This window comes from Phaseolus vulgaris, chromosome 3 (assembly GCF_000499845.2).
Source record: "Phaseolus vulgaris cultivar G19833 chromosome 3, P. vulgaris v2.0, whole genome shotgun sequence".
NCBI classification, from domain to species: domain Eukaryota; kingdom Viridiplantae; phylum Streptophyta; class Magnoliopsida; order Fabales; family Fabaceae; genus Phaseolus; species Phaseolus vulgaris.
The window spans coordinates 10,294,149-10,321,567 of record NC_023757.2 but is presented as its reverse complement, the minus strand read 5'-3'; the positions used below and the strand labels follow the sequence as shown (position 1 = coordinate 10,321,567).

General features: G+C 34.1%; 2 protein-coding genes across 6 annotated transcripts; one reads left to right on the top strand and one right to left on the bottom strand.

Moving 5' to 3' along the window:
• Nucleotides 1–12,277: 12,277 nt before the first annotated feature.
• LOC137806607 (ubiquitin-conjugating enzyme E2 2) lies at nucleotides 12,278–17,814 on the top strand. 4 transcript variants are annotated; one of them, XM_068606815.1, is made up of 6 exons: nucleotides 12,278–12,553; nucleotides 13,282–13,415; nucleotides 13,540–13,565; nucleotides 14,295–14,384; nucleotides 16,185–16,273; nucleotides 17,529–17,814. In XM_068606815.1, the coding sequence occupies exons 2-6, from the start codon at nucleotides 13,291–13,293 to the stop codon at nucleotides 17,655–17,657; spliced, it is 459 nt and encodes a 152-aa protein (XP_068462916.1). In that variant the 5' UTR covers nucleotides 12,278–12,553; nucleotides 13,282–13,290; the 3' UTR covers nucleotides 17,658–17,814. The 4 variants fall into 4 exon arrangements, with proteins under 4 accessions (XP_068462916.1, XP_068462918.1, XP_068462917.1 ...); XM_068606816.1 differs by having other exon boundaries at nucleotides 12,367–12,704; XM_068606817.1 differs by lacking the exon at nucleotides 14,295–14,384 and having other exon boundaries at nucleotides 12,321–12,553.
• Nucleotides 17,815–18,469: 655 nt separating this feature from the next.
• LOC137806606 (probable LRR receptor-like serine/threonine-protein kinase At1g14390) lies at nucleotides 18,470–22,248 on the bottom strand. Of its 2 annotated transcripts, none has more exons than XM_068606813.1 (7): nucleotides 20,462–22,248; nucleotides 20,194–20,327; nucleotides 19,840–20,083; nucleotides 19,567–19,760; nucleotides 19,433–19,473; nucleotides 19,237–19,348; nucleotides 18,470–18,864 (listed from the first exon to the last, which is right to left on the bottom strand). In XM_068606813.1, the coding sequence occupies exons 1-7, from the start codon at nucleotides 21,711–21,713 to the stop codon at nucleotides 18,631–18,633; spliced, it is 2,211 nt and encodes a 736-aa protein (XP_068462914.1). In that variant the 5' UTR covers nucleotides 21,714–22,248; the 3' UTR covers nucleotides 18,470–18,630. The 2 variants fall into 2 exon arrangements, with proteins under 2 accessions (XP_068462914.1, XP_068462915.1); XM_068606814.1 differs by having other exon boundaries at nucleotides 20,468–22,242.
• Nucleotides 22,249–27,419: the final 5,171 nt, after the last annotated feature.

Here is a 27,419-nt window from a genome sequence, read left to right as displayed (position 1 = left end):
TTCACCACCTCTATCTGATCTAATTATTTTAATTTTCTTATTTAGTTGATTTTCTACTTCCGCTTTATAAGTTAAGAACATGTCAAAAGCTTCATCCTTATGTTTAATTAAATACACTTTGGTGTATCTAGAAAAATCATCTATAAAAGTTACAAAATAATTTTTACCACCTTTAGACATGGTTTGTTTTAAATCAGCAAGGTCGGTATGAATTAAACCAAGAATTTCAGTTTGACGTTGATGTGATTCCACTAGCACAATTAGAATGATTCTTGACATTCTTAGGAATCATCTTGAGTTGGTTAAGAGATAGGAACTTTATCATAGAAATGGATCAAGGTTCTATGAACAAGAACTCACCAAAACTAGTGCAAAAACACAAACTCATATGGAAGTTCCAATTATAGTCAAATTGAACTGAACAAAAAGGCACAAAAGCTAAGCAAACTGAAATAGAATGCTGGAAATTAAATTGTACCGAACAAAAAGCTGGAAAATGAAGAAGAAAGATGAAGAACAGCAAGGCACAATAAAAGAACCGAAGCAACACAATTAAAACTGAAACTGCCGAACCAAGTTCAACAAGGAAACAAGCTAAGACAAGGAAATAACAAAAGAAGAAAGGAAGGAGAAGAGAGTGCTCATGAAGATGGATGTATGGTTGGATGATCACGCCACTAGAAGGATGGTTGCTCCTAGATGAGTGTGCTGCCGCCACTTGAGGACACCATGGATCCTTCAAGATAAGACTAGAGAAGAAGGCTCAAAAGCTCTCCAATGATCACTCAAAATTTGAGTATAGTTTCCTTTCTCTAAAATTCAAATCTGAATTTTACAAAGAGAGCACCTCTATTTATAGCCTAAGGTGCTGAAAAGTAAGCTACACAAATTCAAAATTCCCCCTAAACATATTCTAGAACCGGCGCCTATTTACAAGGCATGAGGAAGGTGTGACTTCTTCCTTCACTTTGGCACCTCCTATTCTACTCCTACACCTATCTACTAACACACCCCCCCTCCTAAAGCTCCTAACTAAAAACTAAAAGATGCTATAACAAAAGAGGTTTCTAATGTTTCCCTCTAAGCACCTTCAACCAAAGAAATTACAAAAAGAGAAAATAAATGTCCCCTAGCTCCTAAAGCTTTGAACATGCTTCTTGTGAGCCTTTGAGGTGGGCTTTGACCTCCATGGGCGTCCTCCATTTGTGCCTCTACCTCTTCTTGATCTTGTTGATTGGCCTCCATGTCCTCTTGAGCTTGATCTCCATCATACTCCCCGAGTTGGAGAGAATTCGACCACGAATTCTGGAAACCTACAGAAAAAGGAGTTAGATCGCTGACATTAAAAGTATGACTACCTAAGAATGTATCAGGCATATCTAACTCATAAGCATTGTCATTAATCCTCTTGAGGATTTGGAAAGGTTCATCCCCTCGAGGCATTAGTTTGGACTTCCTTTGAGTAGGAAAGCGATCCTTCCTCAAGTGAAGCTAAACCCAATCGCCCTCATCAAACAACAATGCTTTTCTCCTCTTATTGGCAAGTTCAGCATACTTGCCAACCTTCTTCTCAATTCTCTTCTTGATGTCTTTATGCAAAGTTTTCACAAAAGAATCCTTTTCATCCCCATCTTTGCACAAGACATCTCCAAGAAGGGGAATAGGAAGAAGATCAAGAGGTGTTAGGGGATTAAACCTATAGACCACCTCAAAAGGAGAATGTGAGGTGGTAGAATTTACTACACGATTATATGCAAACTCAACATGGGGTAGTAAATTCTCCCACACTCTAGGATTCCCCGAAATAAAACATCTCAATAGTTGTCCCAAAGTTCTATTCACCACCTCAGTTTGACCATCAGTTTGTGGGTGGCAAGTGGTAGAAAATAAAATCTTAGTCCCAAGCTTGCCCCACAAGGTCTTCCAAAAGTGACTCAAGAACTTGGGATCTCTATCGGACACTATAGACCTAGGAATCCCATGTAGGCGAACCACTTCTTGGAAGAAGAGGTTTGCAATGTGGCATGCATCATCCACTTTGTGGCAAGGAATAAAGTGAGCCATCTTTGAAAAACGATCCACTACCACAAAAATGGAGTCCTTTCCCTTTGATGTCTTGGGTAAGCCTAAGATGAAATTCATAGATATATCTACCCAAGGCATTGAAGGGATAGGAAGAGGAGTATATAGACCATGGGGATGCATTTTAACTTAGCTTTGCGGCAAGCTATGCATTTATCACACAAACTATGAACATGTTTATGCATATGAGGCCAAAAGAAATGTTCATGCAACACATCCAAAGTTTTAGCAACCCCAAAATGTCCCCTTAAACCCCCCTCATGAGCTTCTCTAACAAGAGATAATCTAATAGAGCATTGAGGAACACAAAGACGTTTTCCTTTAAAAAGAAAGCCATCTTGAATAAAAAAGTCTTTGTGTCCTCCCTTAAGACACTCTTGATAGATGAGAGAAAAATCAAGGTCATCATGATAAAGTTCCTTAATGTGATCAAAACCAAGATATTGAGAGCTTAAAAGATTTAGTAAAGTGTATCTTCTAGAAAGAGCATCCACCAGAATATTTACTTTGCCTTGCTTGTGTTAGATCACATAAGGAAATTGCTCAATGAATTCCACCCACTTAGCATGCCTCTTGTTAAGTTTGTTTTGGCTTTTCAAATATTTAAGAGATTCATGATCACTATGTATCATAAAATCTTTGGGAAAAAGATAGTGTTGCCAAGTAAACAAAGCCCTAACAAGTGCATATAATTCCTTATCATAGGTGGAATAATTGAGATGACTTCCCTTCAATTTCTCACTAAAATAGGTTATGGGGTGGCCCTCTTGAAGGAGAACAGCCCCAATACCTATGCTTGAAGCATCACACTCAATCTCAAATGTCTTAGTGAAATTAGGAAGGGCCAAGATGGGAGCATTAGTCAATTTTTCTTTCAAAGTGTCAAAAGCATTTTGTTGTGCTTCTCCCCAATGAAAGACCACATCCTTTTTCACTATGTCATTGAGTGGTGCGGCAATGGTACCAAAGTTTGGGACAAATCTTCTATAGAAAGAAGCAAGTCCATGAAAACTTCGGACCTCTTTCAAAGATTTCGGTGTAGGCCAATTTTGAATGGCCATCACCTTTGTTTTGTCCACATGGACCCCTTTGCAACTCACAACAAACCCTAGGAATTCTATATGATCAAGAGCAAACATACATTTAACAAGGTTAGCATACAAATGTTCCTTCCTAAGGGTTTCTAAAACTTGCCTAACATGCAACCTATGGTCATTCAAAGATAAGCTATAAATGAGAATGTCATCAAAGTAAACAACAACAAACTTACCAATGAAAGGTCTAAGAACAAGATGCATGAGGCGCATGAAAGTACTTAGTGCATTAGTTAGGCCAAAAGGAATAACTAACCACTCATATAAACCAAAGTTGGTCTTAAAAGTCGTCTTCCATTCATCACCCGGTTTGATACGGATTTGATTGTAGCCGCTTTTAAGATCAATCTTTGAAAAGATTTTTGAACCATGTAATTCATCCAACAAATCATCTAGTCTAGGTATGGGATGCCTATACTTAATTGTTATGTTATTGATGGCCCTACAATCCGAACACATTCGCCATGTGCCATCCTTTTTTGGCACTAAGATGATAGGCATAGCACAAGGACTCATGCTATCTTGCACCCACCCTTTCTCAATCAAAGCCTCAACTTGTTGGCGAATTTCCTTGGTTTCACTTGGATTGGTCCTATATGTTGGACGGTTTGGTAAAGAAGAGCCCGGTATCAAATCAATTTGGTGCTCAATCCCTCTCAAATGTGGAAGTCCATTTGGAGGATCTTGAAACACATCTTGGAACTCTTCTACCAAATTTTCCAAGCAATGAGGACTATCAACAAGTGATTCTACTCTAAGAGTTCTAGGGATGGCTAAGAAAAGAGGATGATGAGCCACTATTTCCCTTTCAATGTCACGCCTACACACAAGGAGTGTAGGCTTAGAACTCTTATCTTTTTTTATCTTTTTTATCTTTTTCACTCTCCCTCTTTTTCTTCATGATAACTTGGTCCTCATGGACTTCTCTTGGAGAGAGAGATTTTAAAGTAACCTTGTGACCATGGAATTCAAAAGATAGTTTGTTGGTAAAGCCATCATGTAAAACTTTTCTATCAAATTGCCAAGGCCTTCCCAAAATAACATGAGTGGCTTCCATGGGCACAACATCACATAATACCTCATCTTTGTATTTTCCAATGGAGAAATGGATGAGGACTTGTTTATTGACAATTATTTCTCCTACTTCACTAAGCCATTGTAATTTGTAGGGCTTTGTATGAGAGATAGTAGGCAATCCAAGCTTATCTACTACTCTTGTACTAGCCACATTTGCACAACTACCCCCATCCACTATCAAGGAACAAATGTTGTTTTGAATAAGACATCTTGTATGGAAAATATTTTCTCTTTGACTTTCATCAAAAGGTTGTGAAACTTGTCCAAGAAGTCTTCTCACAACTAACAAGCCCCCTTCAAGTGGACATTCGCTCTCTTCCTCACTAGATGCATGAGAATGCAATGAATGCTTAGGATAATCCGAATCATGCTCACTAACTACAATGCCCTCATGCATGTACATACTTCGTTTGGAAGGACAATTTGCAGCTATATGACCATAACCCATACATTTAAAGCATTTAGTATTGGATGTTCTAGTGGGAGACTTAGGTCTAGAAGTAGATGGCTTAGTTTCCTTGGGTTTGAAAGAAGAATCTTTGGAAGGATGTTTAGAAAAAGAATTTTTGTTTCTCCAAGACTTGGAGTAGTATCCATCATTGGAAGCATTTTTTAAAGAATTTTTCTTAGCAAGTTGGGCTTCCACCTTCACTGCAAGATGAACTAAAGAGCCCAATGATGAATACTCTTGTAACTCAACAATGTCTTGAATATCCTTCCTAAGACCACTCACAAACCTAGCAATCATAGCTTCCTCACTTTCTTCTAATTCAATTTTAAGCACAAGCGTCTCAAGCTCCTTATAATATTCATCCACATTTAGCGTGCCTTGTTGAAACCGTTGGAGTCTCAACATGAGGTCTTTCCTAAAATGTGGGGGCACAAACCTAGTGCGCATATGATCCTTTAAAGAGTTCCAAGAGTCCACGGGAGGACCCTTGTGATAGATAATGTCCTTTACAATTCCATGCCACCATTTCATGGCATAATCACTAAACTCTAGGGTGGCTAGCTTAAGCTTATGCTCATCTTGGATCTCATGGATCTCAAATATTTGTTAACACTTAGCCTCCCAATCTAAATATACATTAGGATCACTAGAGCCATTAAAACAAGGAAGCTTGACTGAAGGAAGCCTAGACTTTGCATCATGATAGAAGCCATTGCCGTAGTGAGTTCTTTCCCCTTGGTGAGGATGTCTTTGTCCATGGACTTGGGGTGGAGTTCTCCTTCTCCTATGCTCATCTTCACGGCCAAAATCATTGGAAGAAGCTCTTGTTGAAGGTCTATGATGCTCATCATGGATAGAAGGAGATGGTCTAGCTTGTTGCACCTCCATCTTTTGCAATTTCTCCTCCAAGCGTCTAATGGTTCTTTGAGCTTCATGTAATTCACCAAGGATTGAAGCTTTGGAAGGAAAATTCTGCTTGTATGATGCATCACTTGAAAATCCAGCCATTTTGGAATTAAAAAACAGAAAACACACAAAAACAGCAAACAAGTTAAGAAACAAAAATTAGCAAAAACAGTGAGTGTGTCCAGCAAGAATGCCGAAGTGAAATGAGGCAGAAAAAGAGGTCACTCTCAAAGAAATAATGTCCTTGCACCAATCTGATCTTGAGGCCTTGGAATCCTCAAATGAAAGATGTCAAAGCAAGCACACCAATCTCAAAGGCAACCACCACAAAACCAATGAAACAATAAAGACAAACAAGAAAAGGTATAAGCAAAGAAAGGTAATTGCAAAAGGAAAACAATATGTAAGAAAAACTCAAAGAGTAAGGAATGAAAGACAATCAAGAAAATAAAGAACTCAATGAGAAAGTAGGCACACAAAAGAATACTTAAGGAAAAGCACTAGAGTAGATGAAGAAAACAAAAAAGTTAGCTACTGGAAAAAAAAATTTAATGCAACTGTGCTTGATATTCACTGATTTAACTGGAATGATTTAGAGCGAACTGGATTATGAAATTTAAACCATAGAAACTTCAAGATGTTAACTCAATAATGGCACTGGAATCAATTAAAAACAGTAAACCAATTAATTGAGATAAATTTTTTAAAATCGCTGCCAGATTACCGTATTCTTTTCGGCAGAATTGTACACTTTTTTTATTTTATTTATCATTTTTTGTGTACTTTGAATTTTTGAGTAATTCTTTTTTCTACTCTTTTCTAACACTTTGAATATCACAAATCCAGAATTTCAGAATTTTCCAGTGAGTAAATCAATTGCAATAAGGAAAAACAGTAAGCACTTTTTTTCAGAAACAGAGGAATCCTAATAGGAATAAAAAAACAGAATTATGAACTAGCAAAGACATAATGGAAAATGATGTATTGGAACTTGTATAGGTCTAGAATACAAGTATGAACTCAATTCTAATAAGAAAAAGCACAAAGGATCAAAATCAATTCGGAACAAAAAATTATATGACACTAAAGCAAGAAACAATCAAAAGCAATAAAAGTACTACTAGAAGTAATGACAATTATGGAATAACATGACTAAGACAAAACTTGACATGATTCAAAAAGGAAAATACTCAAACATATGATAGGCAAAAGAATTAAAACAGCAAGTAAACTCAAAATAAGCCTAAAACAGAAACTTAAATTGCAAGAAAATAAAAGAGCTCTTGAAATAAAGTGCTACACAACTCAACAATTAAACAAGAACACACCTAAACTCTTGATACCACATGATGTGATTCCACTAGCACAATTAGAATGATTCTTGACATTCTTAGGAATTATCTTGAGTTGGTTAAGAGATAGGCACTTTATCATAGAAATGGATCAAGGTTCTATGAACAAGAACTCACCAAAACTAGTGCCAAAACACAAACTCATATGGAAGTTCCAATTATAGTCAAATTGAACCGAACAAAAAGGCACAAAAGCTAAGAAAACTGAAATAGAATGCTGGAAATTAAATTGTACCGAACAAAAAGCTGGAAAATTAAGAAGAAAGATGAAGAACAGCAAGGCACAATAAAAGAACCGAAGCAACACAATTAAAACTGAAACTGCCGAACCAAGTTCAACAAGGAAACAAGCTAAGACAAGGAAATAACAAAAGAAGAAAGGAAGGAGAAGAGAGTGCTCATGAAGATGGATATATGGTTAGATGATCACGCCACTAGAAGGATGGTTGCTCCTAGATGAGTGTGCTGCCGCCACTTGAGGACACCATGGATCCTTCAAGATAAGACTAGAGAAGAAGGCTCAAAAGCTCTCCAATGATCACTCAAAATTTGAGTATAGTTTCTTTTCTCTAAAATTCAAATCTGAATTTTACAAAGAGAGCACCTCTATTTATAGCCTATGGTGCTGAAAAGTAAGCTACACAAATTCAAAATTCCCCCCTAAACATATTCTAGAACCGGCGCCTATTTACAAGGCATGAGGAAGGTGTGACTTCTTCCTTCACTTTGGCACCTCCTATTCTACTCCTACACCTATCTACTAACACACCCCCCCTCCTAAAGCTCCTAACTAAAAACTAAAAGATGCTATAACAAAAGAGGTTTCTAATGTTTCCCTCTAAGCACCTTCAACCAAAGAAATTACAAAAAGAGAAAATAAATGTCCCCTAGCTCCTAAAGCTTTGAACATGCTTCTTGTGAGCCTTTAAGGTGGGCTTTGACCTCCATGGGCGTCCTCCATTTGTGCCTCTACCTCTTCTTGATCTTGTTGATTGGCCTCCATGTCCTCTTGAGCTTGATCTCCATCAGTAGGTTTACATAGCATAAATAGGAGTGTTCTTAGTAATTTGAGTAGGGTGTGCTTAGTAATTTGAGTAGGGCGTGCTTAGTAATTTGAGTAAGGTGTGATTAGTAATTTGGGCTTGTGCCAAGTCCACCTTTCATAACAAGTGCTTCTAGGTTTGGGATTTCTTTAACCTACCTTCTAGAAGGCTTCTCACAAATGACACCCATACCCCTCTATCTTGTTCTCCAAGACGTTCTCTCCTATTAATAGAGTGTCTTGCCTCATGTATTGGACACATTCAAATTGAATGAAGTAAAGAAACTATGTGTGAGGATTTTTGTGAGTCTGAGTACTTCATTTATCTGGGTCTTATCTTGAGTGTAGTGCACTTCAAGTGGCGGCTTTGTACCACTTATCTTGGTGACTCCCACTCTCTAAGTGGCGTGATACCATCTCCATATCCATAAGCTTTCTTTAATCTTTTCATCTTTTCCTTTTATTCCTTGCGCCTTTTCCTTTTATCTTTATGTTCTTGTTTATGTCTTTACCATTTGGTCATCTTCATTCATTCTTTGCTTCAATTTTTCTTTATTTCCACACCATTGCATCATCCACACCATATATTTGTGTTTTTCTATTTGCCCTCTTGAGTTCTCACCTTAAATTGCTAATCTCAAAAAGCATAAACAAAATAGTAACCTATAAAAGTGTGCAATCCTAAAATCAACTCACATCACCTCTTGAGGTCCACAAGTATTCTTACACCTCTTGAGATCACCAAGTATTCTCCACCTTTTCAGGTACACCAGTATTCTACACCTCTGCACATACACTCATATTTTTACCCCTCTACAGGTTACCAAGTATTCTCTACCTATCTAGGAAACCAATCCTAATCTCCCCCTAAGATTAAGACCTCTTAATAATGAGAAAACCTATTTATTGAGAGAACAATGAAAACTCACAAGATATACTTCATAGTGTGAAAGATTTACAATGGTTTAGCTCACAACCTAATCTCACATATTCACTCTATAGAACAATATGTAACTGTATAACACTATTCTAATCATACAATTACGAAACATATTTATGTACTCTTAGAAAACTTGTATATCAATTTGTACACTTTGTTGTTGTGTTCTTCATCTTCAAGGTCTTTATATAGTCTTGAGAAATGTGATTGTTGAAGCATTATGTTCTTCACTCTTCAACATAGTCGTTACACGCTCAATATAGAAACAATTGCTTCTGATTTGATCTTTGCATGTCTTGAACGTGTAAGGAATTTCAAATACTTTCTTTATCTTCTTCTAATATGAACATTGAGGATTTAATCTTCATTAATCAAATATTTGCTCAAATCTAGCACATTGTTTTTCTTCTTCATTCCGCTAGACGCTTGAAATGGAAACTTCTAATCTAATGCATTATGTGTGCTCTTCAATCATTAAAAACATTTCAAAATGCTTCTATAACTATATTTGATTTGAAAGTTAAAACTTGAATCAATTATGCACTTGGATATTATCTTTCCAATTATATTCATCATCTTCCATGTGATGCTCAATATGGAAATATTGGCTTTGATGAAATATGTGTGTCTTTAACATGTATTTGCTCTTCAAACAACTTTCTTTATGTGTATGAACTTTGTCCATTGAGGTTTGAATATCTCTGGACTTGGATCTTTTCATTTTTCATTGTTCATATCCTTCTTCGTATCAGGCGCTCAAATAAGAAAGTTCTTATATAAACCTTTGATGCGTCATATCACTTGTATATGCTTTAATTCTTTTGTCTCTTTGTATATCTTTGTTTGTAACCGCTTGATATTACTTTGATATTTATCTGCACAATCTCGCTTCTCAGCTTCATCTCTTTTTTATCAGACGCTGAAAATGGAAGCTTTAGCTCTCTACTCTACTCGTGTCTTTATTTCCTTTGATAATTTATAAGAACAATATTATTATCAATGAACATTATAATTAACAATTTAAATAACGGGTATCACTAAAACAATATCTTTATAATATCTTCGAATTATCGAGACTTTCTTTTTTAAGATATTTTATTCTATGATTTTGAAATATGAAATAAAACTTGATAACCTTAAAACAGTGTTATAAAACATTCTAAGAATGTAAAAGCTTAATATGGACACTTCCGTGACGCAGTGGTTCATTTGACGAGTAGAAGATACTTGTATAGTTGATATGTGCAATCTTCAGTGTTCCTATGATGATTTTTAAGTAAGTGCTTTGATATCGTCTACCTTGTGATATCCAAAGAGTTCGTCTAATAAGATCTTTTGATGAGTTCATGAGGACTAGGATCGTTTGATAAGATCTTCTTAACTACTTTGTCTGATCCATTCAAAAGGGATCGTCTGACATAGTTTCTCGATATCATCTGACTCGTTTCTTGATATTGTCTTACACGTCTTTTTACCGTAATTGTGTGTCATTGGTTCATCTAACAATATTTTACTCTTGTATCGTCTGATGTGTTAACATTAGCGGGTCTTACTTATCTTCTCTTATGTTTTTGTCTAATATTATACTGCATATGAGTGAGCTTTGTTATACCATAACACATCTTATAATGTTTGTTATCATAAAAGCACATAGAGAATCATATAATGAAATCGTCTGATGGATATTAGATTGTTGAAACTCAAACCTTGTTGACTCAAAGAACCCGAAATTCATTACTTTAAGGGACACAATTAATCTGTGAGAAAACCCCCTCCCAAAATCCAGCATCTGGTCTCGCTAGGAAAAACGCCATGAATGATTAAGGACGTCTTCAATACCGGGAATTGGTGCATAAAAAATTGGATAATCTAGTGGGGCTTTTCCCTTACTCTGTCGGTGCTTACATTGTCTCTTTGAAGATGGAGACGTCATTCCTACAAAACTGAGACAATTTTTTTGGAGGCAATCACTGAACATTTGCATACAATTTTATTATGACAACCAAAACAACCATATAATAAATAAATAAATAAAGCCACATATTGGTTGGAATATATTATATTTAAATTAAAAGGAACTTTCAATTCATTCCATAAATAATATTACAGATCCAATAACAAAACACAATTTTTGCATAATTAAATACAAAAACAATGTAGATAGTTCAGGGAGTCTCAGTCATTATTTTAACGAGCTTTCTCATTCGTCACTCGAGAGACATGTCAAAGAGTTGTTTTCCACATTAGGGTGAGCAGACAAGAAGTCATAACAGTTATCCAAGATATAGTCATCCTGTATGTTCATCTACACAAACATTTCCTAGATATCAAATTCAGAGTACTGAAAAGCTGAAATGTGACAAAGTGTGTTCACGAAATATTTCATTAGGTTCTTCTTCTGCAACTCCATGCCGTCGGTTGTATTGCAGATTTTCTTTCGCAGCATGAGTCACTCATTGTGATGACATGGTTGATAGCTCCGATGAGATGACTTGTCGCTCAACAATATTTAGAGTAAAAAACTTTGACTGAGTGATTTCCTGAGTGTTCAAAATTCTCTGAGTCTTATCTTGCTAGATGCTTCAAGTGACGAATCTCTTTATCACTTATCTTCATCTCTTCAAGGTACTCAAATGCTCACAAACTCAAGATCAAGCTCAACAACTCCTTTCACACATTCTTCACCCATATTTAACACCATCAATGTTCTCACCTATACCCCTGAGCCACACAACACAATCAAACTCGCCAAGAATCTACACTATTCATTTGCATGCATGACAACCAACTTTTTGTGCAAGAATCTCACTATGCACTTGTGCAAGGAGTCACGATTTTGAATATAAAATAACCAAGGGTACAAATGTAAAATATTAATTTCTACTGTCTTTCCTCTCTTTTCTTCATGCATCAACGAGGAACTGATTTTGGAGAATGTACGCCTTTTCGCGATCACCATTCACTTTAAATCACTGGATACAAACGACGTGCATCATCAGAAATTTGTTTAGGTAAATAGTAATCATCTGGATCCAAAAATGCGTAAGAGTTATTTAAGTCTAGTTAATTACATAAAAATACTTTCTTACTAAAATTCAAAATAGTAATACTTTTTTAATTATATTTTTATTACACATTATTCATAATTAAATGTAATGAATATTTATCTTTAAATTTTTTTATTTTTTACCTTATTATCCGTATATATTTTATGTTTTTAAATTGATAAATGAATACAAATAATTTTTTTGGTTTTCAATAGTTGGTGATATTTTGAAGGTAGTGTAAGTGAGTGTGTATGCATAATAAGGTCTCATGGGTTGTTGGGAGTTTGTAGCAAGTTGCCAAGAAAAGCAGACATCACCACAAAGAGAGAGAAAGGGAGCGCATTTGGGATTGGGACCGCTCAGCTGACTGACCATTCTATAAAATCAAAATAATTGGAACAAAAGATTCTCTCTCTCTCTCTCATAGGAACCATTTCCTTCAAAATTCTCTATTCCCATTCTTTCTCTTCCTTTTCTGGGTTCTCCTCAATCCATTCAAAGCTTCAATCTTTTCTTTTCCTCTGCCCCCTGCACCTCCCCTCAAACCCTTCTTCACTCACAAGTCAGACCCCTTTCTTCCTCTCCTTTCTCTCCTTTTTCTGATTTCTCCTAAAAATCCGTTTTTCCTTTTTTGTGTATGCTTTTTTTCTGAAATTAATTCATACCCAGATTGTTAATTACTTTGGAATTTGTTTCAAAGAACCCCTTGTCTGGTGGGTAGCTTCTTGCTTGTTAAAATTTCTTTTGGTGTATGTTGTGGGTGAAGTGAAGAAATCGATCTGGGATATCTGATAAGGATATCGCTTTTGCAATTGTGTAAATAAAGTTTCTTTGGTGTTTAGAGACCTTTGATTTCTGTTTTTTTTGGTTTTGTTTTGGGCTTTTTAAGATGATCATATCCTCACTTCGTTATTCAGTTTGCTGGTGAAATGGTTTTTTTTTTCAACTCATTGATGCATGCCCTTAGGACTGTCTTATGAGTTCAGATAAACTCCTGGTATTAGGTTGTTAAATTTTGATTGTTTTTTGAAAGTTCTGGATTTTACTCAAAGTATTAGTCGCTTTATAATTGTTAAGCTCTGAGAATGTAAAATCAGCTCTAGTGTTCTCCTTATTTGCATTTTCTGAGCCCTTGATGTACTTTCTGGATATTATAAAATATTTTGTTGTTTTTCTAATCTTGTCATTCACTCGGTCTCCCTTTCTTTCTCTTAATATTTTTTTACCTCTGTATATAAACATGTCAATGGCTGATTGCTATTGTTTGAATTGTGCTTGATTGAGATATAGGTGGTGAAGATGTCGACTCCGGCGAGGAAGAGACTGATGAGGGATTTTAAAAGATTGCAACAAGATCCTCCTGCTGGCATCAGTGGGGCTCCCCAAGACAATAATATTATGCTTTGGAATGCTGTTATATTTGGGTGTGTAGTAGATTACAAATCCTTGATATTTTGTTTTCTTGAGTGTGTTTCTCTTTTCTTTGTCGTTTTGGAGATTTAATGTATAGTAAATATCTAATTGTGCTCATCTGTTTCTTTTTTCCAGACCAGATGACACCCCTTGGGATGGAGGTACAATTATTTTCTACCTTGTGTGTAACCGAGACTTTGTATTTAATTTGAATGTCTCCACATGTTATAATAATTTTGTCTGAGTTTCTAGTCTGTCTTTAACTGTTTGGAGATAGCATCTGTCCTGCTAAGCATTGTTATGATCAACATTGAATGTAGAGGATCAACCGGTTTTCATTAAAAATTATACAGATATGATTAACAAAACATATACATATACATTAAAAAATAGTTGATAGAAATGAAAGTTAAAGTATTGAACTGCATATCCAGTTCTATTATATATATGTATATGTTTTGTTGCTGCAATATTATTTAATCAAATAGTTTTTTCTTCTTGATTTTAATATTTTTTGGAGATGGAAGTTGAAGTATTGAACTGTGCATCTGTATATGTATGTTTTGTTTCTGCAATATTATTTAGTCAAGTAAGTTTGTTTTTTATTTTATAGAGTGTCTGCTTTGTGTTCAATTTGTATTTTAGTAACTAGAAAGTAGAACTATTCAAATTACTATTCAAAGTGTCTAATATGATGTTATTATTTTTTTTGACTCATACAATCATGCGTTCAATTTGTTGGCATGTCACACAAGGTTTAGCTTTTGATGTATTTTAGGTGCATGAAGATAATGGTTTAAATTGCCATGTGTAATGGTAATTTAGTTGTCCCTCGGTACAGATTCTTCTTATTACTGGATGTTTATATGACTGTCATCCTTGTCTTTCAGGTACGTTTAAGTTGACACTTCAATTTACAGAAGATTATCCTAATAAGCCACCTACTGTGCGCTTTGTTTCTAGAATGTTTCATCCGAACAGTGAGTACAAAACTACCCAGCAATTTCATTTCAGTGTTAGAAACTTAGAATTAATAATGAAATATTTGTACAATCAATACAGAAGTGTTATTGTTAACTAAAAGCTTCAAACAGAAGTGGGAAGTTTTTTATTTATTTTAAATTTACATAATTCATGTAGCTTTTGGAAGTCATTATTGAAACAACTTCTGTGTTGATTTTATCTACCTGGAAGCTGTTTTAAAGAATACTATGCCTAAAATATGAAGCATTAATTGTTTTATACTTTCAGTTCAGGCTTGAAACTCTCCTTCTGTTAAGGACAGTGAATGCATTTCCCCCTTTGATTTAGTTTGTCTTTTTGGTTATGGCATCATGTAATGCTATCGCTGGTTGAAAAGAAAACTTTTACATTCCAGATATTTATATGCTTGCTAAACATTTTTGTAGGAAAATCAAAATTTGTCTATATAGGATGAAGCTGTGTTCTCATATATCTGTTGTCTCTTTCATGCACAAGCTGGTTTTGGTATTGGTATGATTAAAATAGAAATCTTGAAAATTCTTACATGTGTTAATCTGTCAGGATATTCTTAACTTCCCAAGGATTTGATATTGTTCCGTGTTATCAAATGGTGGTTATGGCAGTGCCATAAAGGTATGGTATGGAGGTTTTGCCATCTCGCCATCTGCCATATGCTATTTTGAAGGATATAATGTCTTCTGCCATGGTGCCTGCCATGGACATGGGGTGCTGTGGCAGTTCATGTTGCTTGATATCAGCTTTTTCCTTTGTTTTTCATTTTTCAAAAACATGATTTTGGGCTTGGCCCCTTTTTTAAATAACCCCTAGCATTAAGATTGGAGAGAATGAGCCATCTTTTAGGAATGAGAACTTCCTTCATGGAGCGTGAACCCTATGCTGTGAAGGCATTAGAGAATGAGTCTTCTCCATCGTTGAGTCTCCTTTGAGTTGTCTATAGCAATAACTTACTCCTGCAACCTGAACCGGAGCGGTGACATAAGCTCTGATGACCTAAATATTGAAATCAAGCTTTTTTTTTCCGTTTGTGTTTTCTTGTTCATTCTATTTTTTCTTCCTTTCTTTCTTTGCCATTTGTTTTTGTCTCTTCTCCTCTTTTCACATGTTCATTTTCATCTTGTTGCTGCTCTGTTTTATCGATCTCTGTTTGTGTTTTTCAAAATTTCAGAACCAATTATTTATTTATTGTTCTTATGTTTGCTTAGAGAACACTGTTCCCAATTTTTTCCACTTAAAGGATAATGCAAGCATCCAAAAACAAAAAGCAATGCATCCTAAAGCTACTAAATGAAATATTAGTGTTTTTATGAGTTATGTTTAAGACATTATCTGATGACAATCATGAGAATTTTATAAATGTTATAAAATTAGTTTCTCATTACACTTTTTAATATATTTTTTCATTTTGTAGTTTTTTTTGTGTGTATAATTTATATAAGAATTTTGTCTGTCATGACTTTCCACCATATGCCGCTCTGTCATCTGCGATATTTATGTGGCAGATTTTTGGCTTATTGCCATAGCCTGTTATCTGCTATTGATAACATTGATATTGTATAATAACCTCAGATTTTTTTCCAGCGAATTGATCATTGAATTGTATCTTGTTAACAATTTAATGTGTTGATCTTACAGAAACGTGATCAAGTGGTGAATATTTCATTTGTTTTAAAAGCATTTTCTATTGTAATTTAAATTTGATCAGAACACCATTTTGTATCTTTGCACACTAATAACTTTCAATCTAGTTCTAAGCCCCTCTTAATTGACAATTATAGTTTATGCGGATGGAAGTATATGCTTGGACATTTTGCAAAATCAGTGGAGTCCGATCTATGATGTAGCTGCAATTCTTACCTCAATCCAGGTAATTGCGATTCATTTAATATTTCAGAATTGCATTGAGACCATACATGCTAAAAGTGTTTTGACTGCACCCTGTCCATGATTTATTTAGAATACATTTGATATTAGTGTTTTGGGTATATTATAGGAAAAGGGGTTGTGTTATGCCTTCATAGCCAATGGAAAACTTGTTGAAACCCCAAACATGGATCAATCATGATGCATTATGTGTGCTAGTGCTTGCCCATTATTTGCAAGTAATGCACTGTGTTAAATGAGCTACTACGTTGGCTCCAAAATATTGTGTTAAATGAGCAAGGGCCCTCACATTTTTCTTGACAAATGTGGGTATTTGAGATATTAGTACTTGGACAGGAAAGTATTTGGAGGTAGTAGGCACCGTGATTTGAAAAAAATTTAACAGTGTCTTCAAGAAAGCGAATGATTTTCTGAAGAGATAAGGGGCTAGATGGGAGGAAAGAGGATAGAAAGAAGTGGTGTATTATTGTGTGTAAGAACTGATAAAAGAATGTGGTGGGTGTAAAATAGTTTGGCAACAGAATCTATGAATCTAATCTGTTAAATTAATGGATGTATTGTTTCCACAGATAGAATCAGAAGTGCTTTTTTAAGAAAAGTTTTGGGAAGATTTGGTAAGGTTGGTTCAAGGCTTTCTACAAGAAATTATTCTCATAGGCTGGGATCTGAGTGGATATGATGGGTTGTAAATATTAACTGCATTTTTGCTTGAATCGGGGCAATACATCAATTTTAACAAGGAACAAGGAAAATGCTTTGGAGGTAAAATGAGAGATTCCCATATGACAAGTTTCTGTGGGAACCCTCATATCAAACTCCAATTTTGTGGAGTTAAGACTTAAATCCAAATGTTAAGAGATGTACTGGAAAAATCAAAGTTATATATTAATGTCAGCCATTTCAATTATTACCCCCACTTGTGATCTGTTTGGCAAGGCACTTGCATAGTATACTTGCAAATAACCTACCAATTAAACGCAAGCCCCCACATTGTTGATACTTTGTGGTCCCACAAATTTAGTTTCTAATACTCTTTCTCTTATTCGGTGAAATTCAAGTAAGTCCCCACTAATTATGTAGGTTGAATTCCCTAATTAGTGGGATTCACATAAATTTCATCTAATGAGAGAGTGAGTTGAAAAGAGTGTTACTTCCAAACCCAGATACATTGTGTTAGATTATTTGTGTATTGCTCTGGATTCTTGTTATTTTCCACTAAAGTGGCTTTCTTGTTGCAGTCATTGCTGTGTGATCCAAATCCTAATTCTCCTGCAAATTCTGAAGCTGCTCGGATGTTCAGTGAGAACAAGCGTGAGTACAACAGAAGAGTTCGTGAGATTGTTGAGCAGAGTTGGACTGCTGATTAAATCATCATAGATAAAGATAGGGTCTCTGTGGCAATCAAAAGGTTGTCGAAAATGATATGATTGAATAACCAAGACTTCATAAAGGACCATTATGATTTTCTAGTCCTTGACTATGTGTTTGCTCAAACTGAGTTAATATTCCACCTTATTTACTCCATCCTGTGCTTCATTTATGTCTTTGTCACAACTTTATTTCGTTACCAATAAGCATAATGCTCCTTATCCTTAGAACACCCAAGGAAGCATCCGTACACGCCGTTAAAAGTATGGTGCAAACTCATTAAAGAGTCGACTACTATTTGAGGACCACTATTTTATGGGGATGAGTTTCTACAGGCATGAAAGAAAGAATCATTCCAAGGCAGTGAAGATAAAAATAGTTAAAAGGATTAATGATTTAATTTTAAAAATTTAGAAGTGATTTTAAGTTTGAGTTGTGAGAGTATTAAATAATTGGAGTGTCTATGAATTTTTATTAGGAATTTAAATTTTTTATCAAGAATTAAATTTTAAGTTTAACTAAGATTTATATTCGATTATATATTATGAAATCGTTTATATATTATTATGAAATGTTGTTCTTTATAGTTGATGTGAGGTTCAGTGTCAAATTGTGTGAAAAGTATATATTAATGGTCAGTCTTTATTATCTTTATCTGTCATGTGAGATTTCCAGCAGTTTTTAAAAATTGTGTAAGTTATAAAAAAAGATTAATACTACGGTGAAATGAACTATATATAGAGTTGTGCTCGTGATGTAAATCCTGTCGAAATCATAGAAGAAAGGAAATGATATTTTGATAAGACCGTAATTCAATTTTGGAAGGACTTTAATAACAATAAAAGTATGGAAAAATGCAGGCGAAACAGTGTTTTTGGGCCTAAGAGAAGAAATTACATATTTACATCACCATTTATTCATTATGATAATGAACTTATGAAATGTAAACAAACATTTTTATTGACAAGTGGTTTAGAATTTTGTGCTGAGGTTTCCGCTGCTGGTCCATGACTCTTGAACTTGCATTGAGTATTGTAAATTCCAAAGAACATCCTCTATTGAAGGACGCTGGCTAGAAACCTTGGAGAGACAGTTGATGGTAATCTGAACTGCAGTCTTCATTGATTCATATGCATAAGTTCCCCGCAGTGAAGGATCAATTACACTTTTAAGAACTGATGTTGCTTCTGATGAACCATTCTCCAGCTGAGCATAATATAGAGACAGTTAACGCTAAGAAAAATAATATTACTTGATTTGGTTACCACACATCTTTGGTATTCGGTGGGGTTTGGAACAAACTTTGTAGGTTGTGAGCATTGTATTTGTCGTTACACAGCTTAAGAAACATTTTATCACATCAATTTCCATTACAAATTTACCTTATTATATTGTATAGTTACACCTATACATCTATTATTAGTACATTTGTTTCTTGAGGATATTATTGAAAAAAAAGTAATCAGTATATTCTTAATATTCCAGTGACGTAATTTGAGGCAGAAAACATTCCAAAAGTGACAATTAAAACGAGAGGCAGGGATATATGACTAAGAACGAAAAAGTTTTAATGCATACCTCATCCTTCATCTCCTCTATTTCACTTGGTGAAGCAATTTGTTTGCCAGTGATAACTTCAAGAAGAATAACACCCAGCTGATAGATATCTTCTTTTTCTGCATTATTTGTGCTGCACATGGGTTTAACAACAAATTATAATTGGGATATAACTGTGGAATAGAAGAGATGAAAAAAATTGTAAAAGGAGAAATACCTGCCAATATGATTGGTGGCAGTGTGTTCATTATGTGCACTCTGAAAATTGATCCATGCAAGTTAGATTTATAGATTCAATTCTATTGTACAATATTAATGAGAGAATGATCAAATTATGTAGCCTGTCTAAACCTTGGATGGCAATGGAATGCTGTATCTACTGACTTTTGTATTGAGACTATCATCCAACAGAATGTTCTGAATCTTTAAATTGTTGCCATATATGCCAGGAGCAACTCCTGTGTGTAAGAACTGGACTCCTCTTGCAATGCCTATGCTCATTGCCATTCTTTGTGGCCATTTCAGCATTTCCCTCTTCCTCCCATCTGTTGAACGAAGACTCAAGTTATTCTACATTTTTGCGGCATTCATATATTTCATTACCATTTCTTTCTATGTGAATACCTGCAAGTTGATCCCTCAATGACACATTTGAGATGTGCTCAAATACGATGAAGACTGTGCTTGTTGGTAGGGGATGATCCTGTTCAGTAATGATACAGTGTCCTAGAACACTGACCATATGCCTGTGCCTCAAATTGGATAATACCTCTATTTGCTGCGTGATGCTGTGGGGGAGACCTTTCTGCCTTATTTTAATACAATTAACTAGGACCACTGAACCATCTCTGAGCCAACCTTTATATAGCTGTATGAACATGATAGTAAATGCATGTCACTACCCCTTGTACTTGTGGGTTCCATCTCATTATAAAACTCAAGATGTGAATCCATAAACATTATAGAAAAATATCTTACCTGTCCCTGTGATCCCTCTTCTATTAAATTTGATGGGTCAAAGTTATTTGTTGAATCTTCAATTTCCTCTGATGTGAAAATACGGTATGGTGGCAGTCCAAGTGTAGCTTGCTTCATTGCCTGAGGAATATGTCCTACTCCCGCGGGAGAAACCAGATTAATGCATCACTTAAATGAAGCAAGCGAATTTTAAAGAAGACTTTAGATTTTTATGATATCATATAGAATCAATTAACACTGATAGAAAAGAACATAATTGTCGCCTTACTTGTACCATTTGGTCTTGGAGATGCAGTGGCAGAATATTTATTTGCAACAGATTTGTCCATTTTATGATTTGATCTTTCTCCATTGGACTTTCTAAAGATGAACACAATTAGAAAAACCAGAAGTCCAGCAATTACTACAGCTCCTCCAATTATTCCAATCACTAGGCCTAGTTTGGCACCCGACTTTGATTCATTCTGCAGCTTTTTAGCTGGAGGCTTAACAGCCAAAGCTCCCTCTCTCTTGCAAAAAGAAGAGGGATGTTGTTGATTATTTAACCTTTTGGTTGACAAACAATTTCCAGAATACAGTACTGTGGCCTTTGAAGACATTGAGCCAAGGCAGGCTGGCAATTTTCCTACCAGAAGGTTATGTGAGATATCCACAAATGTTAGTGAAGAACTGCATGCCATATTCACTGAGAGGTTCCCACTTAGATGGTTTGAGGCCAAGTTTAGGGAATGAAGGGAAGACATAGACATCAAAAAGGACGGGATGTTTCCAAAAAAGTCATTGGAAGAGACATCAAATACCTGAAGTTTGTCAAAGTTCACAATTTGTGGAGGAATATGAGATCTCAGTGAATTACTTCTCAAGATAATAGTGACAAGATTCTTTCCGACTGAAGGGAATTCTGGACCCAGTTTGTTACCTCCCAAGTTGAGCTCTTCAAGAGAAGTTAAACTTTGGAGATCAGGGACACTTCCATTGAAGAGATTATTAGCCAAAACAAGACTCCTTAGATTCATCATTGAGGATATAGATGATGGAATTTCCCCATAAATTAAATTTGAGCTAATGTTTAGCATTTCCAAAGACAAAAACCTGTTGATTTTGGATGGTAAAGGGCCCCACAAACCCAAGGACACTAAGGACAACACCTTCAAATTTGAAAGCTTTGTCATGACAGTGAAGAAAGAATCGATGGAGAATTTTCCTGAAAGTGTTTGAAGGGAAGTCCAGGAACCTGCCTTGGGAGTGTGTGAAGATGGGGAGGTCTTGTTTCCAATGATTGTTAGTTCTGTCACATGACCATTTGAGCAAACTATCTTGAGGGAAGAAGAGGGAGGGAGGAAGCACAAGTTGGTCCATCTTGTCCAACCTTGAAGAGCTTGAGGATATTCAAGAAGCTTCTGAACTTGGAATAGAATTCTATTCTCACTTGGTGATAGCTGAGCAACCGAGGAAGGAGTAACCAGAACAAGAATGATTGCAGGAAACAGGTAAGGGAAACAAGCCCTCAGGTTCTTCATCTTATGAGGCTAAAATATTTGTACTAAGATAGAGACTGGTTAATCACACACAGCACACTCTACTGCAGAGTTCAGTGTTGAAAAAAATGAATTAACATACAACAGTTGAATTTCTCAAAAGATGGTATTGGCATGAGTTTCACTGAGTAGAGCTACACAAAACAGAATAATCCACCATGGTCTTTCTTGGCTTTGGTTTTTTAGTTTTTTCTTACTTTCCAGTTGTCCAAAATCTAATAATTTGCAAAGAAAGTCTTTAAGCAGAAAAAAGTATTTGTCATGGGATAATGATTGCAGGAAAAAAGTTTTTTGATGGGAATTATGGGAATAAAGAATTTTTCAGTAATGTGGAGCAGGTGGTAGGACAATGGGGGAGAGGAGCCAAGTTTGTAAAATGGATCTGAAATGAGATCTGAAAAGAAAGAGATTTCAAAATGGTGAGTGAAGCCACCAAGAAAGTCACCACTAGTTTAGTTTAGTTTAGTAAAGGAGCTTTTATGAGAGATGTCACATGGAAGTGTGCAAAGACAATAAAAAGGAAATTCTGATGAAAGCATTGTAGTATTAAATAGCCACTTGGTTTGTTGGCTGCTACATGTCCCGAGAAATCCAACCTCTCAAAGTCAACACAATGCTGCTCAAATCAACGTTGCAAACTGCACAAACTTTGGTGCTCACCATTTTATTATGGACCTGCATGTACGTTTCCTCAAGTCAAGAATTGTTCATTTAATAAACCACGCGCCATGGCACGTGATTGCACTGAAGGATAGGTGTAGCCTCTTTTATTTTATCCAAATTTAACTCATGTTCCTGCATTATCCAATTATCAACTCTAAGATAAGGTTATTAAATTAAGTGTAAAGTTATCTGATAAAAATTATTTCTACAATATTTATTTCTCTAACTATTAGGTGAACTCATAAATTATATAGTTTTACATGAGATTATAGTAATTAAGTTTAAAATTAAAATATATATAATTGCATTAAATATTTACATCAACAATTTTATTGTCTTCAAACTGTATTTTTCAGCTTAAACATAATTTTCTCAGTGAAGAATACATACATTCTCACTAAGAAGTTATCTTGTTATTCTTTTTATAATATCTGAAAATTTTAGTTTACATCTACCTACTATTTTACCAACAACATCAATCCATTTTTATGTTTAGAATGAGTGTTCATAAGTTGATAATTTTGTACCATATTATAATTAAAAAAACAAATTTTTATTTAAATAAAATAATTTTAAAATTATATTGACTAAATCATAGTTCACTGTAAGAAAATTATTAAATAATAACAAATTTTAGAGAAAAAAATAGTTAATCATTATATTAATTAAATTAGATACTATTTTAAAAACTAAAAGATTATTGGTATATAAAGTGGTTTTTATTATTAATAAAAATTTATAAAATAGTATTTAAATTGATATATAAATTAGCTACCAAGGTTTTAGCTACTAATATCTTAGATTCTAAATTAATCTCTAAAAGACTAATAGAGACTAATTTACAATAAATAATTAGTATATAAAATCATAGTAGCTAATGGTTAGATACCAATTTAAAAGTTACTTTATAAATTTTTATTAATAATAAAAACTACTTTAAATACCAATAATTTTTTTAATTATAAGATTTTCTCTAATTTACTCTTTCTAAAATTAGTTTTTATTTCAAATTTCTTTATAAATTGATGTTTTCCAAAATAATATGTAATTTTTAAATTAACATTTTTATTTAAGCAATATTAAGTCATTTGATGTTGTTAGAAGTGATGATGTTACATAGGGCCTCATAATTAAGCTCTTTTTATCCACAATAATTAAGCTTTCATTGTCGATGATAAAGCCATAACTGCCCAATGGTTGGGTGAGGTGAGGTTTGAATTTGGAGGTTTGTGGTGGTGGGGATCTCTGTCGGTGAGATGTTTCCTCTGAAGTGAGAGCAAAGTGAAGACAGAAGACCAAGCTTGGCACAAATTCTAGGTAAATATCTTAACATACATTGTGCAGAAAAATCTTTGTTAGTTTTTACTCTGAAAATTTATTGAATGAACACAGTGATATTATTTCCACCTAATCCTTTACTAGTTAATTATATATTATCATAGCATTAGGGAATAGGTGTTTGCAGCACATAAAAAAGTGGTGGACAACCTGTCATAAAAATAAAAATGGAAGTAAAGACAAGATCTGAAGAAGAGTTTAGCATCGGTTTCCCTTGTATGCATGTTGCTGCTATTGATCAGAGATTAGAAAAGTAATATGCAACATTTGGATTGTCGTTTTTCTCACAATTTGATCATTATAATAATTCTGGTAAATCATAAGTATAATCCCTTTTTTGTTTTGTTTGAGTGTGTGTATGGTGATGGAGAAGTCAATTTTGTTCCTAATAATGAAGAGGAGAACTTTGACTTTGAAGTATTGGGTTGATATTTTATTGAAACCGAGAATGGAAAGTTTGCATGGAGATGAATGAACAGATAATGCGTGTGTTCAGATTTTGTAGAATCTTGCTATTTGTTTTAAGAAGTTTGATATTATTTACCAAAAAAGGTCTTGAAAAAAGTGATGGAAGTGTTCAGAGTGTACTAATCTTGTGGAAATGGTTGGTTTTCATTGACAAAAATAGATTGTGTTTAGATGAATCTTAAAATTGTGAGGGACTTTGACATGTTACAACGTGATGATTAAGGCCACGTTTCTCCATAAGTCATAGTAATTTTTAAAAAAGTAAATCAATTTCTACATGCAATAAGTATGAAATTTGAAAGAAAAATATACAATAGGAAACTTATAAATATTTATAAGTTTATTATATTAATTATAAAATAACTTATAAATATTCACACATAAATGTAAAATATAACTTCCAACGTCAATTCTTGCTAGGTACATAAGAACTTTGAGTTAACAAAATTTTCATGGAATATCAAATGTTAAATACATACATACATACATATATATATATATACACATATATATACATATATATATATAAAGGATTTTTGCTCGTCCACAAAATAAATTTATTTTTACATATAACTAAATTATCAATAAGATTTAAAATAATGAAAGACACAATAAGTGAAAATATTATTATAAAAACAAAAATAATATCATAAATGATATATATATATATATATATATATATATATATATATATATATATCCGAAAAGTAAATAAAATGGTGGCAGCACTTGACAGAGAAGCATAGAGAGGGAATCTTGTGTGAAAATCGAAGAATTAGAGAGAAAAAAATAATAAAGAGATAACTTATACGAACATAGATTCATATGTATTATTAAAAGTATAGATATGTCACATGCGAATTTATTAAAGATAACATAAAAGAGTATTTTGGAAACAAAATAAATTTACTTTACAACATTATGAATAAAGTATATAAATTAGGTTAGAAGTCACATAATTCGTGATGTAGCAATTTATATTACAAATTTGTACTATTGAATTTATTTATTCTGCTATATTTATTATTATAATTTTCTTAATATTAAATTTATTAGTGAGCTTTAGTTTATTATTTGAAATTTAATAAAATGATTAATATATTATTAATAATTTTATTAAATTTTAATTGTGGCATAATTTAGAATATTTATTCTTTTATATTTGATATATATATATATATATATATATATATATATATATATATTAAATCTTAAAGTTTCAGTAAACGTGCATCTTGTTTGTTTGTTTGTTTTTACTGATGTAATCTAATCTAAGTTTATGTTATGTATATGCAAAATGCTACTCAAAATGGTGAGAAGGATGAATAAGACTTTTTTTTAATATGTATTGATAAAATATAATTTTTTTTTCTCAATTAAAGAAGGTGACAACTTTCAAACAAAAATGATATTGATAATATAAGTTGTCTTTTACTATAATATTTTGAAAATTAATTGAAGTTTGATAAATTTAAGTTGGGTGTCTAGAAATTTAAAAAACAGTTGAACAATTGAAATGTCCAATTTTTTTTCTGTTTTTTATCAAACAACAACCAAAGATTTTACTATCTATGAATCCTATAATTAATGTATAGTATCACAATACTATAGTAAATGAGGTAAATCAATGTTGATAATTACAATAATTACAAGGATTGACACAATCAAAGATAATTATTGGAATCTACACATTAAGGGATCTTGTCTCTAAATTCCCATTTCAAACTGATGGGTGAGAGAGTCACCCCTAGTTTGTCTTTGAGTTGGCTGAATCATGTATGAGTTAATGATTTATTGAGACAATAAGCTATTTGATCAGCTGATGGGACATAGGTTGCAACAATCTCATTTTGCAGTACTTAGTCTCTGATGTAGTGCACATCAATTTCAATGTGTTTGGATCGAGTATGCGTAACTGGATTTGAATTTAGTGCCTTAGTGATGTGATTTGATTTTAGATTTATCCATTTTAAGGGTGACACTTTGTTTATGATTTGAATTTTTAGCAAATATAAGGTGAAACCTAGGGAAGATCCTCACTAGACACGAACTTAACCTAGTGGTTAAGTAAGTGTGAATGTTCACTTTCAAAAGAAAAAAGGGAAAAACACATTGTATGATGAAGATGATACATATTGCAGAATTGAAACTCATGGAAACCAAAATGGAAAAGGGAAGCAAAAATAAGAACACAATTATAAAGAACAAAGGCGTAATGGAACAATGGAAGAAGAGATGAAGGAAATAAAGCTTATGGTGATGGAACACTCCATTTGGAGTGTGGATTCTCCAAGATAAGTATGGAGGGCCGCCACTTGAAGAGCTCTCAACTCTCACAAGATAAGACCTAAGCTAAGAGAACACAAGTCTCACACAATTTGTGCAGAGTTTTCCTTTTATATAAAAATTCAACTTGAAAATACATAGAGTAAGACACCTTATTTATAAGAATGAGTGCCTTGGAAAACAAGATGAGCAAGGATAGGATGGTAAATGTATGAGGGGCTGCCGTTAGGGTTTGACTAAGTCAAACCCGCACCTTAGGCTTGTTCTTCTAAAAGCTAGGTCAACTTTCCTTCCTAAAGGGTTAGGCACAAGCTAAAATGATAACTACACTCCCTATTATGCTAAAGGCACCTATTCTAGCATATTTTGCTATTTGGACCCCTAAAATGAGTCCAAATTATTTACAACATGTTTTATTTTTAAGAAGACCAGAAGAAAAAACATCTGGTGTTCTGGTCTATGCCCACTTCTTCTTCTGGTGAGGTCCGCTAGATCTTTGGTGGGGTCTTGATTTGATTGTTGAGATGAATGCTCATAGTGTGAATGGTCTCTTGAGGCCTTGGTCATCTCCTTGTTTACTTGGATTGTATCACTTGGCACTCAAGTTATCACACCACAATGTTGGTTCTCTTGGTAGAGGGAGTTTCAATTCATCAAGAAGTGAATGGGTCCATGCTATTTTATCAGCTAAGTCAGCCAATGCTCTATATTCTGACTTTGTATTGGATCTTGAGGCTGCCTTTTGCTTCCTCGAAGACCAAGAAACAAGTGTTTCACCAAGGAAGACACATTGACTAGCCATGGATTTTCTATCATCCACACTTGTTGCCCAGTCTGCATCTGAGAATCCTACTAAGTCCAAGTCTGTTGATGGTTTAATGTGCAGGCAGTGTTGAATGGTACCTTGAAAATATCTCAGTATTCTTTTTATGC

What these genes read in the sequence shown, in the direction of transcription:
- LOC137806607 (XM_068606815.1), top strand. Translation starts at nt 13,291, where the DNA reads ATGTCGACTCCGGCGAGGAAGAGACTGATGAGGGATTTTAAAAGATTG. An exon ending in TGACACCCCTTGGGATGGAG is followed by an intron (nt 13,566 to 14,294) that starts GTACAATTATTT and finishes CTTGTCTTTCAG; the next exon opens with GTACGTTTAAGTTGACACTT. An exon ending in TAGAATGTTTCATCCGAACA is followed by an intron (nt 14,385 to 16,184) that starts GTGAGTACAAAA and finishes TGACAATTATAG; the next exon opens with TTTATGCGGATGGAAGTATA.
- LOC137806606 (XM_068606813.1), bottom strand. Translation starts at nt 21,713, where the DNA reads ATGAAGAACCTGAGGGCTTGTTTCCCTTACCTGTTTCCTGCAATCATT. An exon ending in TCCAAGACCAAATGGTACAA is followed by an intron (nt 20,328 to 20,461) that starts GTAAGGCGACAA and finishes CCGCGGGAGTAG; the next exon opens with GACATATTCCTCAGGCAATG. An exon ending in GCCACCAATCATATTGGCAG is followed by an intron (nt 19,349 to 19,432) that starts GTATTTCTCCTT and finishes ACCCATGTGCAG; the next exon opens with CACAAATAATGCAGAAAAAG.